We start from the raw sequence: 14,818 nt of genomic DNA on the forward strand, positions 1-14,818 counted from the left end.
GTATTTGAGATCTTTAAGATCGCATTCAGATCCTCCTTGGGTTTCCATTCTTCCGCTAGGAAAAATTGAAGAGGCCTGAGGTGCAGTCTTCCCAAGGAGACAAACTTTTCCAGCGAGGAAATGGTGCCAGCAGACTCATCCATTCCCCTTGCCGAGCAAGTCTCTCTCCCTAGGAAGGCTGAGACTTTCTCTAAGCCTAGACGCTGATGTTCCTGGGACGGAAACGCCCGAAAAGCCACTGAATCCATCTGAATCCCCAGATACACGATGGACTGTGTCGGGGTCAGATGTGACTTTTCGGAGTTGACTAAAAGTTCCCAGGGACTTGCTAAGGTTAAAAGTGACTGAAAGGTCCTTCAGACATTTTTTTCCTTTCGACGAAGCTCTGATCACCCCAATCGTCGAGGTATAGGGATATTCTGATCCCTGAAGAATGTAACCACCTCGCCACATTCTTCATTATTACGGTAAATACCATCGGAGCCGAGCTGAGACCGAAACAAAGGGCTCTGAATTGCCATACTCTGTTTCCTAAGACGAATCTCAGGTACTTCCTTGAAAGAGGGTGGACAGGGACGTGAAAGTAAGCATCTTGCAGGTCTAGGGACACCATCCAGTCGCCAGGTCTCAAGGCTCCTAGCACTGACTGAGACGTCTCCATCTTGAACTTGCTTTTTTCTACAAAAAGATTGAGCCTGCTTACATCCAGGACTGGGCGCCAACCCGACGACTGCTTCGGTACCAGGAAAATCCTGTTGTAGAAGCCTGGTGACCCCAGGTCCACGACTTGCTCCACCGCTCTTTTTTTCGATCATCTGATCTAAAAGATCGAAAGGATGCGCTTCTTCTCTCCCTGATAAGACGGGGAAGGTCTCTGGGAGTTGATGTTAGAGGAGGAGGATGCAAAAAGGGGATCTTGTACCCTTGTTCTACGATCTTGAGAGTCCAAGTGTCCGCCCCTCTCTGCCTCCATGCATCCGCAAAAAACTTCAGTCTGGCCCCGATTGGCGTCTGAAGGACATGTTTTTCATTTGGTTGACTTCGGTTTGAAGGAAGCTGTTCCTCTTGAAAGCCCTCTCCCTCGAGGAGCTGCTCTCGAGGGAGGAGCTCAGCGAAAGGGTTTAACTTTCTTCGGAGGTCTCACAAACGATGATGCCGAAGGAACTGCTGGACGCCTCGAGGACTGTGCTAAAAGGTCCTGGGTCGCCTTCTCCTGCAAACTAGTCGCTAGATCTTTTACCAACGTCTGGGGGAAGAGATGGTCCGAAAGAGGAGAAAAGAGCAATTCCGCTTTCTGAGCGGGAGTAACCGACTTGGCGGTGAAATTACAAAGAAGAGCTCTTTTCTTAAGGAAAGCTGTTCCAAAGTGCGAAACTAGCTCTTCCGAACCATCCCTGACGGCCTTGTCCATACATGACAACACACTGGACAGCTCCCCCAGACTGAGAGTCAGGGCTTCTAGATTGAAGGTCAAGAACTCCCAAGCACCAGTCCAAGAAGTTAAAGACTCCCAACGTTCGCAGCAGTCCTTTCAAGTGGTGGTCCGTCTCCGTAGGAGTCCAGGACACCTTTGCAGCTGATAAGAGGGACCTCCTCTGGGCGTCCACTAAGCTGGAGAAGTCCCCAAGTGCAGACGAAGGAACCTTCACACCCACGTCTTCCTTGGTCTCATACCAAACGCCTCCTTTCCCGGCGAGTTTAGAGGGAGGAAGGGCGAAAGTCGTCTTGCCCTGATCCTTCCTTCGAGTCATGAAGTCCTGGAGATTCTTGAAAGCCCTCTTGGTTGAAAGAAAAGTCTTCATTTCAACAAACTCCGGTGTCTTGAATGATTTGGAAGACGAAAGTTGCGAGGGAGGAGACCTAGGAGCTGCCGGCTGAAACTTGTCCCCGAAGGACGAACGTAACAGCCGCACAAGAACCTTATAGTCCGAGACAGAAGAAACCAAAGGAGGTTCCTCTTCCACTGAGCTCGCTGGACTACTATGTTCCCCTTCTTCTCTAAGAGGAACCGGTGATCGTCCATCCGGAGAGGGCGTACGTCCAGCAGGTCTAGGCTTGAACAAAGGCTTCCGCTGCTTAGAACGAGATCGGCGATGATCCGAAGGCGGGGAAAGAGACGAATGAGGAGAGAGAGATGAGACTGCTTAGTCCTCTTGATGGGCAGCCTGACGTCCTTTCTCCGCTTAGGCTCGACTGCTGCTGGGCGAGTCTTCTGAGCCATAAAGGTAGAAATCTGGTCCTGAAGGGACAAAAGAATATACTTCGTAGGTGACGAACAAGATGGGGCAGTACTGAACCTGAGAGAAGGCGAGGGGCGAGGGGACGCCTCCTTCCTTCTCACAGGTACAGCTACCTGCTTTTCAGGGATACGCGCCTGTGCGTGCAACCCAGAGGCCTCGTCGGAAGAGGTTTTACCTCTCTTCTGAGGAGGGAAAGCGTCATAGGCTTCCTCCGAAGAAATCGGCGATGCCGGACATGAAGCGTCCTCAGCACGAAACGTCCTTTTCAGCGGACGAGTGTCTCTCCGAGCGCTCCACCCCTTGCGCGGGGAGGACGCTTCGGAGGACGAAAAACAGTCCTTAAGGAAGCGCGCCCGTGCCCGCTCCTTGACAGCCTGGGACTTTGCAACAAGGTCTGCCGAAGGGACGCCAGATCGGTGGGGAGCCCCCGTAACCCTCTTGCGGCTTTCGACATACCCTCTCCCTGAGTCCTGGGAGTCCGATAGAGGTCTAGGCCTAGAGGCATTATGGGGCACGATCACAAACTTTCACAGGGCCAGTTTCCAAGGCAAACACTTTAGATTCAAGAGTGCGCAAAGACTCGAGAATCAGAGAAAGGGCATTACCTTCTCCAGACACAGAAACAGGGCCCGGAGGCAACATCACAGGTTTAGGTGAAACAAAATCTACCGGTGTTAGAGGAGGAGAAATGTTACATTCCTTACCTTTTGTAGAACTGCTCCTGGAGGAAGCCCTCCTGACTCTATCACGCTCCAATTTACGCCGATAGGTCTCATACATCTTCCATCCATCATCGGTCAAATCCTTACATTCATTGCACCGATCATCAACCAAACAAACATGCCCCCTGCATTCCATACAAACTGTGTGAGGATCAACTGAAGGTTTAAGAAGCCTCACCTTACATTCACTCCTCACACACACTCTGAAACTCCCTGTACTTGATCCCGACATCATGTACACAGAAAAGCCAATCCAAATTCAAAAAACAGTCCACTATTACGCGTGCCAATCCAACAATCCAGAGTCGATAACCAAAAGTCAATCCAGATACTTAGAAGCGAGATAATCCAAAAATCCTAGACGGAGGTACTGCAAACAGTTGTTTCCAGCACCGGCGACAGAAAAAATATGAATAGAAAATGGGAATAGTTCCTGATATCCGCCTCCCAGCGGCGGGAATGGGTACTACCACCTGGCCGCCCACTACGTATGCCGCGAGTTTTGAAATTCTGTCGGACGTCAGAAAATACAGCTATATATATATCTGACAGGTAAGTTTCATGAACAAAATAAAGTTTTAACAAAAATATCATTATTTTAAAAAATACAACTGTACTATTTGACTTTTGAAAATGGGTATTTCCCTCCATAAAAATTTTGGTTTTGAGCGCTTTTCAGTTTTTGGAATTACGGATAAAGGATCAAAAACTTGAAATGGTCATTACCATCACATGGGCTAACTGTAGCAGGCTGGTATTGAAAAGCTAATCTTACTTTTACGAACACACTAAAAAGATATTGGTCCATCCATTCCTTTACAGTTAAATACAATGGCTTGCTTACTAACTTTTTTTTCCTCTTCATAATAAAGGTACTAGTTTGGAACCTCGACATACAAAAGTCACAACTTGCAAAAAATTCAAGTTACGAAAGCAAAGAAAGATTTTTTTGCCTCTGCATACGAAAATAATTCAGGTTACGAAAGTGTGTTACTGTAAAGTCCCGAGATTCGCCCAAACCACCAAGAATAATTTTAAAACTCGCACGCCGCCAACTGAGTAGACTCGCCACCATCCTCCCGCTCTCCCATTGATTCCTTATGCTAGTCACTGCCATAAGATCCTGCTCTCTTATTGGCCAGCATCATGCCTCTATGTAAAGGCGTTCCTTGACCATTTTTTTGCGGCAGCGTTATCGTAAAACTGGAATTCGTTCCTTCACATATACGTATTTAGTTTGTTAACGTAAATTCTTGTTAGTGATTTTGCTTTCATTGTACTGTAAGTTACTTTCTCGTGTTGTGTGTGAACTTAATTACTTACGTCATTAACCATTGGTCCCAAGAATGTTGAAGTTCACGGAAAGAAGAGGATGCTTTCTATGGAGAACGAGGATGGAGATAATGAAGAAGTGCTAATGTCTTCTGCCATTTGTTAATGTGTTTCGTAAAATTTAGTGTTAATGTTTTCTGCCATTTTTTTTAATGTGTTTCGTAAAGTTAGTGTTCATGTTTTCTGCCACTTGTCCTCCTCCTCTGTCGCCACTTACAGTGATCGCCTCACTCGAAAGGTAAGGTTAGGTTTCACATTTTACTACATATGTACGTACATGTACGTAAAATATTTCTTGTACCATGTACACTAATACACTTTATTTACAGGTACGTACTACAATAAAGGTTATGTTAGGTATTGAATGGTCTACATTGTTGTATTTCATTGTTTATTGGTCAATTTAGCTTTATTATAAAATTTACTGTGGTGTTTTTGTAGGGCTTGGAACGAATTAGGCAATTTACAACTAAAATTTGGTTCAAGATACGAAAAAATCATATTAACCCTCTTACGCCTAAGCCCTAAAAAAACCAAAACGTCTCCCGTATGCCGAGGCGGGTTTGGAGTGAGAATGGAAGCAGAAAATTTTTTTTTTTCAAAAAATCACGGTGCGCTTAGTTTTCAAGATTAAGAGTTCATTTTTGGCTCATTTTTTTTTGTCATTGCCTGAAGTTTAGTATGCAACCATCAGAAATGAAAAAAATATCATTATCATATATAAATAATGCAATATATGGTAGCAAAAAAAAAATTCATACATAATTGTATTCAAATCAAGCTGTGCGAAAAACGGTTAAAGCTAATGAGTTACTTTTTTTCCATTATATTGTACACTAAATTGTGATAATTTTGAATTTTGATATATAACACATTGTAAAACGATCAAAGCAACACAGAAAAAATATTATCACAAAATGATGCGTGAATTCGTAACGCGCGGACGTAAAAACAAAATTTTTTTTCCAAAAATTCACCATAAATCTAAATATTGCTCTAGAGACTTCCAATTTGTTTCAAAATAAAGACAAATGATTGAATAATACGATACTGTAAGAGTTTTAGCTTAGAATTGCAGTTTTCAACCATTTCGGACGAGTTAAAGTTGACCGAATGTCAATTTTTATATATATTTTTTATATGCAAAATTGCAAAAATGAGAAAAGCTACAACCTTCAAATATTTTTTATTTTTATTTTCATGAATTTGCGCACATTTTCATATATGAGACTATAAAACGCCTAATATGAAAAGGAGCAAATATTAGGAGAATGCGACGTACCCATTTCAGAGATTTGCGGCCGCGAATCGGCGCGTGGAGGGAAAGAAAGTATTTTTTAAAAATTCACCATAAATCTAAATATTGTGCTAGACACTTCGAATTTGTTTCAAAATGAAGATAAATGACTGTATATTACTAGATTGTAAGAGTTTTAGCTTACAATTGCATTTTTCGACTATTTCAGTAGAGTCAAAGTTGACCAAACGTGGTTTTTTTTCTATTTATCGTGATTTATATGCAAATATTTCGAAAAAGAGAAAAGTTACAACCTTCAATAATTTTGGTTGTAATCTACATAAAATTGCGCACATTTTCATATATAAAAATTTACGTAACGGCTAATTTAAAATGATGCAAACATTTCGACAATCGCACGAAAAAATTTCTGATTTTTTTCGGAAGAGTTACTGCGCGGATGTAAGGACTTTTTTTTTTTCCATAAATTCATCATAAATCGAAATATTGTGCTAGAAACTTCCAATTTGTAGCAAAATGAAGGTAAATGATTGAATATTAATAGAATATAAGAGTTTTAGCTTCCAATTGTGTTTTTCAACCATTTCGGTAGAGTCAAAGTTGACACTTATCGTTATTTACATGAAAATATTTCAAAACTGATAAAAGCTACAACCATGGGTTGTTTTTAGTTGTATTGTGCATGAAATTGCGCACATTTCCATTTATAAAACTTTATGTAACGGCTAATTTAAAATGGTGCAAACATTAGGACAATCGCACGAAAAAATTTATCAGAAGAGTTACCACGCGGACATAAAGAAAAAGTTTTTTCATAAATTCACCATAAATCGAAATATTGTGCTACAGACGTCCAATTTGTTGCAAAATGAAGGCAAATGATTGAATATTACTAGAATATAGGAGTTTTAGCTTACAATTGCTTTTTTCAACCATTTCGGTAGAGTCAAAGGTGACCGAAGGTTGAAATTTTGGCACATTGTTATTCATATGAAAATATTTCAAAACTGATAAAAGCTACAATCATGAGTATTTTTTAGTTGTATTCTACATGAAATTGCGCATTTTCATATATAATACTCCATGTAACGGATAATTTAAAATGGTCCAAAAATTATGTCATTGACAAAATAATTTTTGAGATGTGTCACTCATACTTTTTAGTGCGATAAGAAAGTAATTCGCGCTTGTGCGCCTGCGTAACGATTGTAAACAAAACAACGCCTTGATCTGTGAACTCCCAGCATCCCCCAAGGCGCGTGATTCAAAAGTTTTCGGCTGGTAGGCCTATAAGTATTTTTCCGCAAATTAAAAAAAAAATTTTTTTTTAATAGAAGTATAATACGTCCAATCGGCATACGGGAGACATTTTGACACGACGTTTAATACGTCCGATCGGCATAAGAGGGTTAAAAAGGCTGCATCGGAACGGATTAATTTTGTATCCTGAGGTACTACTGTACGTTTTTTTCCCTTCATATCTTGATTTAATAAAGGTACTACCATACTGAAACTCCAACCATAATTTTCATGATTCACAATCAAACTTCGAACACTAAGGAAATTTGCTTCCACAAACTTCAAACATCAAGGAAATTTGCTTCCAAACTTGAGTCACCAACATTACAATACTCCATAATCTGTCTACAGTGATTCAAGAACTTGTGTATTATTTGCATTATGTCAAACTATCTACTGAGACTATGAAGATGACATTTCAACAAAATATTTTACTTCATTTACATCTAAAATAAATACTACCAAAAGCTAAAATTCACCTAATTTTAAGGTAAACTCTTACCTCTCCTGGCTAGCCGAGTGTCTGCATCTGAGTCAACGAACAACTTCATGTGGAAATGAGATCGAATTTCTGGTTGGTAGAACATTAAGATACCCTCAAACAACACTACATCAGCAGGATAGAGTGTTGTTGTGCTTTCCAATCTGAAAGTTAAAAAAATTAAGTCATTTCACTGTGTTCTATATAACTTAGCCTGAATGACAAACACAAAACAAATTTCACTGTAGTTTCAGAGTACATAAAAAAGTTTTGCAAGGATATCCAAGGCTTCCTTAAAACATACAGAAAACAGAAAATGGAATACAAGCAGATCAGTGGAATCTCATGTATTATTTTGCATGTAAAATGTCTCAAGGATAACTTATAGGCAGCAACATCAATTGAACATACTCAAAACTAGTATATTCCAAGTGTTGAACAGTGAATTTTCTTTAGAGAAAATTTTTTTCATGCAAATATATCCCTCATAATTATTATTTTCTCTAACAGAAAGCACAGTAACACATGGAAAATGCCTTGAATACCTATTAATCACTTGCCTCACTTTCATGTAGTCTGAAAATAAGGCTTAAAGATCAGACTGACTGGGTGGAAGGAAACTATCACATAAGAATGCCAATTAAGAGAGCAAAAAGGGACTGGTTAAGTTCAAGGAGCAAGGCACAGTAGCGGGTTATTTAGGACAGCCCTTTCCACAATGTAAGACAAGGCAGCAAAACCCAGGGAGTCCAAGTAAGAGCCCTAAAGTCAAATTTGTCCCTATTTTTGTACTTAATCTTATCCTGGGATTTCCTGGGATGTGCGAACAGAGATATTCTTAGTCACGAAATCCTGGGAAATGGAAGCCACCACAATTTGGGTGAAAAGGTATGGAGTCCACTGGAATTTTTAGGAGGGGAGAGGAAAAAAGAATGCAACCCTGAGGGGCAAAAAAAAAAAAGATGAATGAGTAAGGCTGTGGGGACTACTGATAAGAAACAACTTGAAGGCTTATGGATATCATAGGAATTGCCTGAGCCCAACAGGGTAAAAAGCACAAAAAGTTCCCAAAGAGACAATAATCTAACACAGTATCAAAACCCAAATACTGTCAAATGAATACATAATAAGCGGAGGAGGAAAACCTGCCATCCCTGTGACAACTAAAATGACCTTTGGAGAGCAACCCTCTTTCAGGTTATGCCTACTAATTCAAACCTCTTTCAGGTTATGCCTACTAATCAGAAATAGGATGTGCAAGCCACAGAAGATACTAAAACCAATGGAAAAGGCTAGCCTAGAAGACACTTCCAGGCAATATCGAAATTAAGGGCTGGGAGTAGAAAGAACAAGAAAGGTGGAAACCATTGCTGCTTAGATAGAAAAAAAAAATTCTCAGGAACATCTAAAACTTCCAAGCATGTTTGTGCTGCCTGAACAGGAAAAGTGAACGATCCCAGGCTGCAGACAATCAGAACCAAGGGAACCCAACAGTCAAGGCAGGATTCCACCAAGGCAGCATGTGGCATGCGACTGATTGGCTTTCAACAAGCATGTTGAATGCGGCTTTCAATCAGGAGACTTGTTGCCGAGACAAGGAAACACCGTTGTGGCTTCTAGCATGCTATGTGCTATGTTGACTGTTGAATGCCACAACACCTTTTCCACCAATTCAACAAACACTAGGCCATTTATCTACACACTCGGCAGACAGTCACTGCTGCTGCCCATTTAGTGCTGTGCTCTCATGCACACCACACTATCTTCTGATAATGATGATGATGATATAATAATAACAATAGCAAGGAAAGCTGCTGTGACCTATTAATACTGAAATGCCTACCAAAGAAGGCTGATAAAAAATGACCAGTTACTTGAATACCTTATTTAAAAAAAACCTCGTATAAATCACTGCACAAAAGTACGATAACACATGCGTGAGTGAACAGTGCGCAAGTTCTTGATCTTTTCTACTAGTTAACACTTCAAACGCTGATTGGACGTATTAAACGTCGATTTAAATTCTCTGTTGGGTTCCGATTGGACGTATGGTACGTCGATATAAAAAAGTTTTTTTAAAAATTCGCGGAAAAATACTTATAGGCCTACTAGGAGAAAACTTTTGAATCACTCGCCTTGGGGGATGCTGGGAGCTCACGGATCAAGGTGTTGTTTTATTTACAATCGTTACCCAGGCACGCAAGCGCGAATTTCTTTCTTCTAGCACTAAAAAGTATCAGCGACACATCTCAGAAATTATTTCGTCACCCTGACATAATTTTTGCACCATTTTATATTAGCCGTTCCATGGAGTATTATATATGAAAATGTGCGCAATTTCATGTAGAATACAACAAAAAACAACTCATGGTTATAGCTTTTATCAGTTTTGAAATATTTTCATATAAATAACAATAAGTGCCAAAATTTCAACCTTCGGTCAACTTTAACTCTACCGAAATGGTCGAAAAACGCAATTGTAAGCTAAAACTCTTATATTCTAGTAATATTCAATCATTTACCTTCATTTTGCAACAAATTGGAAGTCTCTAGCACAATATTCTGATTTATGGTGAATTTATGAAAAGAACTTTTTCCTTACGTCCGCGCGGTAACTCTTCCGAAAAAATCATACCTTTTTTTGTCCGATTGTCGTAATGTTTGCACCATTTTAAATTCGCCGTTACATAAAGTTTTATATATGGAAATGTGCGCAACTTCATATAGAATACAACTAATAACAACCCATGGTTGTAGCTTTTATCAGTTGTGAAATATTTTCATATAAATAACGATGTGCCAAAATATCAACCTTCGGTCAAATTTGACTCAACCGAAATGCTCAAAAAACGCAATTGTAAGCTAAAACTCTTACATTCTAGTAATATTCAATCATTTACCTTTATTTTGCAACGAATTGGAAGTCTCTAGCACAATATTTCAATTTATAGTGAATTTATAAAAAAAAAAAAAAAAAAAAAAAATCCTTATGTCCACGCAGTAACTCTTCCGAAAAAATTCAGAAATTTTTTCATCCGATTGTTGTAATGTTTGCACCATTTTAAATTAGCCGTTACATAAAGTTTTATATGTGAAAATGTGCACAATTTCATGTAGAATACAACAACAAAAAACCCATGGTTGTAGCTTTTATCAGTGTTGAAATATTTTCATACAAATAACGATAGTACCAAAATTTCAACCTTTAGTCAACTTTGACTTGACCGAAATGGTAAAAAATGCAATTGTAAGCTAAAACTATTACATTCTAGTAATATCCAATCATTTACTTTTATTTTGTGCAACAAATTAGAAGTCTCTAGCACAATATTTTGATTTATGGTGAATTTATGAAATAAACTTTGCCTTACATCTGCGCGGTATCTCTTCTGAAAAAATCATAAATTTTTTTATCCATTACATAAAGTTTTATATATGAAAATATGTGCAATTCCATGTAGAATACAACTAAAAACAACCTATGGTTGTAGCTTTTATTAGTTTTGAAATATTTTCATATAAATAACGATAAATTCTTCGTTCGGTCAACTTTAACTCGACCGAAATGGTAAAAAACTGCAATTGTAAGCTACTACACTTACAGTTTAGTAATATTCAATCAATTACCTTCATTTTGCAACAAACGGGAAGTCTCTAGCACAAAATTTCGATTTATGGTGAATTTTTGAAAACTGCTTTTTTTTAAGTCCGCGCGTTACGAATTCATGCATCATTTGGTGATAATATTTTCTCTGTGTTGCCTTGATTGTTTTACAATGCGTTATATACCAAAATGATTGCAATTTAGTGTACAATAAAAAAAAAATTAACTCGTTAGCTTCAACCGTTTTGCTCACAGTGAGATTTGTATACAATTATATATGAAATTTTTTTTCAAGTCATATATCCCAATCTTTATATATAATAATGATATATTTTTTATTTCTGATGGTTGCATACTAAACTTCAGGCAATGACAAAAAAATGAGCCAAAAATGAATTCTTAATCTTGAAAACTAAGCGTGCTGTGATTTTTTGGAGAGAGAGAGAGAGAGAGAGAGAGAGAGAGAGAGAGAGAGAGAGAGAGAGAGAGAGAGAGAGAGAGAGAGAGAGAAAATCCGCTTCAGCACTCACTCGCGAACACCACCAGCATACAGGAGACGATTTTTAAAATACCGCTTCAGCGTTTAAGGGTTAAACTTCTCTGCTAATCCCCACAGTGCATCCAGTTCAGCATGGTTATTCTTGTACTCTGTCAAGCATATATCCCATGGAACAGCCTTTCCTACATTCTTGTATAAATTCTATGGTTTTTTCTTGTGACTAATTCATCTTGTTGCTTTCAACATTGAATCCTCCCTGCGGATGGTGGGAAGGCGTTTAACACTAGACAACAGTCTAAATCTTGTCACGTGTCGGGTTATACAGCAACAAGTTGCCATCTGTCGCATGCCAAACAGTTGCGTGCTACATGTTACCTTCTGTTGAACTGGTGGAAACACACTTGGCGTATGTGACAATGTAGCATGCCACGTTGCCAAAATGTTGCCTCGGTGGAATGCAAACTTCAGACATCTTGAAAACACCAAACCAGGGAAACTCCATTCATACTGTAGATCTTCACAGATATCCAAGTGAAGGAACCATTCCCAAGGCACTGACAATACAAAATCTGTTGTGCCTCAATAACCGACAAGTTGAGGAACTTTGATCATGCCCTTGCTAATCACAGACAGCAATGGCGGAGAAGTAGGCCATAATCCTATTGCAATAACTTAACACAACGTCAAGGAGTTTAACTGACATCACTTCTAGCCAAAGAGGAACTGCAAATCAAGAATGTCAGTCACAGGAAATGTAAAATACAAAAAGCCCAACCAATTTTGAAAATAGTATGACAACTGACAATGCAACACACAGATGAATTCCCTGGGGGGCTGATGAGAATCTAAAAGAGAATTGTATACAGGGAATTGAGGACCTGATGGGCAGAGAAGTACAAAGGAACAGGGCACATAAGAACCATGAACATATGCAGGGAAGGAGATGCAGAGCTGAGAGGCCTCCCTGGAAGAAACTTGAGTGACACAGATGAGGACACAGCACTACTGAAAATGAAGAGGTAAGCAATCCAAACCATCAAGTGTGGCCTGATGCATAAATCAGATAAGTTTTTTTTCCAAAATGTTACCAAAAGAGGGTGAAGCACAAGAATAACATAACTTACACTGTTTGTCTGCAATGCCTAAGAATTCACAAGGCAACCACTATCAGGGGAAAATTCAACATTAATATGTAATAATAAATAATCTATGCAAATATCGTGAACAGAGCAAAAACATCATTCAAGTATTATTAAAAAAACAAATAAACCATTGTAGGTACAAAAATGAAAGTTCTCTGAAAGGCTATGCTTGGCTAAATAATAAAAACTATATAGAGCTATTCAAGGAAAAAAAATTGCTTTACTACCAAAAAAGCATTGTCAAATGATAATCTTGGTAATACAACAGGAAAAGCATCGTCAAATGAGAATCTTTGTGTAAAAAAAAAAAAAAACTGTTGAACAGTAATGAGACAAGTACATACTAACAGTGATAGGTTACTGAAAAAGACACCAACCAAAATAAAACTCTCACTGAACCACTGTGATCTACAAGGGTAAAATTATGCATGTGAAATGCCTTAGTGTACGAGAGCATAAAAAACATAGATGTGTAGAGTGTGGGACGAAATAGTCAATAACTAGGAAAGATTCTGGAAAGCAGAGCATATATACAAAGTTGTTAAGAGCCAAACAAAAGTATGAGACATTGTAGGTGGCACACTTTGTTATGTGAGCTGGGCATGTGTGGTGTGATTTTCCTTCCAACTGTAAGACTGCATAGGTGGTTTCATTTTCATTCTGTACTGAGGAAGGAAGGACAATTAGGATAGATTGGCTTTATATAACAAACCAGCTTCCATCAATATTCTAAGGAACAACTTGGGAATTGTAAGCTATATACAACTACAATCTTTAAAACATTAATATCAAAATATCAACAATATATAACCACAGTCTTTAAAACATCAATAATAGAAGTTTGTGGTAATTCTCCAACACCTTCACTTGACACTTTTGAAAGTTACATTCAGATTAATAAAATTCTTAAAATTGAACTTCATTTCAGTAATAGAAGTAAATCACTTAATACTTCCATTAGGATGCTTCATACAGTAGTATATGAAAGGTACTGACTGTCTTTGTATTCCTGTCAGAACAACTTAAAATTACAAATTTTTACGAAACTACATTATTTCCAGTTATCATTCTTCAACGTGACTCTCCAAATTCCATGCCATTGAGCAATGCACTATATAAAAATTTGTATGATATTTCACTGCTTTATATAGCAAAAATCTAGCCATGCAATATCCCCTCTCCCTATAAACCTATAAAACCAGAATGTAAGCTACATAAAACCAATCATGAGAACCTCAACAATATAAAATAAAAATAAATGCAATGCATGATACAAAGAAAATAAAGCATTTTACCATGGAATGTCACTGCAGGACTTTTCAAGTCAGATATCTTTACATGTACAGTGGGGTCCCATATTAGCGTTCTCCGGATTCGCACTCACGCATTCGTGGATTTCTCTCCGGACGATATCTACCCCTTCTTTGTGGGGAATTCTCCTATTCGCAATATTTTTCTATGAGAAATATCCTCAAATTCCTTTTTTTTTTTTTAATAAATTTCATCATAAAATACCAAATTTGTAACTAATTTGTATTTTTCATAACTAACAAACCTGAGGTCTCAACATTAGGATTTACTAGCGCCAAGCTGGAAACCGGTAGAATTAAAATTACAATTGTGAGATCCAGGGACTAATGGTGGGTTTTTCTTGAATTTTAACTAACAAAACAGGCAGTTTTCAGCATTTTTATAGGGGTTCCAACTATTCATGTGGGGAGGGGGGGGTCTGGTACAAATCCTACGTGAATACGGGGGGACCACTGAACTGTACAATTATAATGGGATGACTTACCTGTGTTACTAAACTCGGGCAATTCTTCATAAGAAAGAGGGTTCAACTATAAATGGATTACTTTGGTAAACTTTGACTCTGCCTTACAAGACAACAATTTACTGAAGAGCTTCACAAAAATCACCCTGAATTTCTACAGCGCCTCACTCATATTTAGGTCCATATCTAAAACAAAAGGTTCTTTCACGATCAACACTTCCCAATTTTTCTACATAATTACCAATTGAGAAGTTATACTGTATCTTTGTTTGTGTGATATTTGCTTCCACAAAATCAAGAGTACATTATGACAGAGGCTAGGTTTGTGTCGTACAGACCAGTGAAACAAACTATACAGTTCATCAATTTAAATAAAGCTGGATGTATAAACATATGGCACCTAATGTTTAAGAAGCCATGCATCTTCCCAGGAAAGTTTTATATTTTTAAAAATATAACAAATTTTA

The 14,818-nt window shown here is 38.4% G+C and overlaps 1 protein-coding gene across 1 annotated transcript in view; it reads right to left on the reverse strand.

Moving 5' to 3' along the window:
• LOC135197158 (uridine-cytidine kinase 2-like) overlaps positions 1 to 14,818 on the reverse strand; it is a 162,650-nt gene that overhangs the window by 121,294 nt on the left and 26,538 nt on the right. The window contains 1 exon segment of the mRNA XM_064224138.1: positions 7,354 to 7,496. Coding sequence (XP_064080208.1) covers positions 7,354 to 7,496 — 143 coding nt within the window.

This window comes from Macrobrachium nipponense, chromosome 18, assembly GCF_015104395.2.
Source record: "Macrobrachium nipponense isolate FS-2020 chromosome 18, ASM1510439v2, whole genome shotgun sequence".
Lineage (NCBI taxonomy): Eukaryota > Metazoa > Arthropoda > Malacostraca > Decapoda > Palaemonidae > Macrobrachium > Macrobrachium nipponense.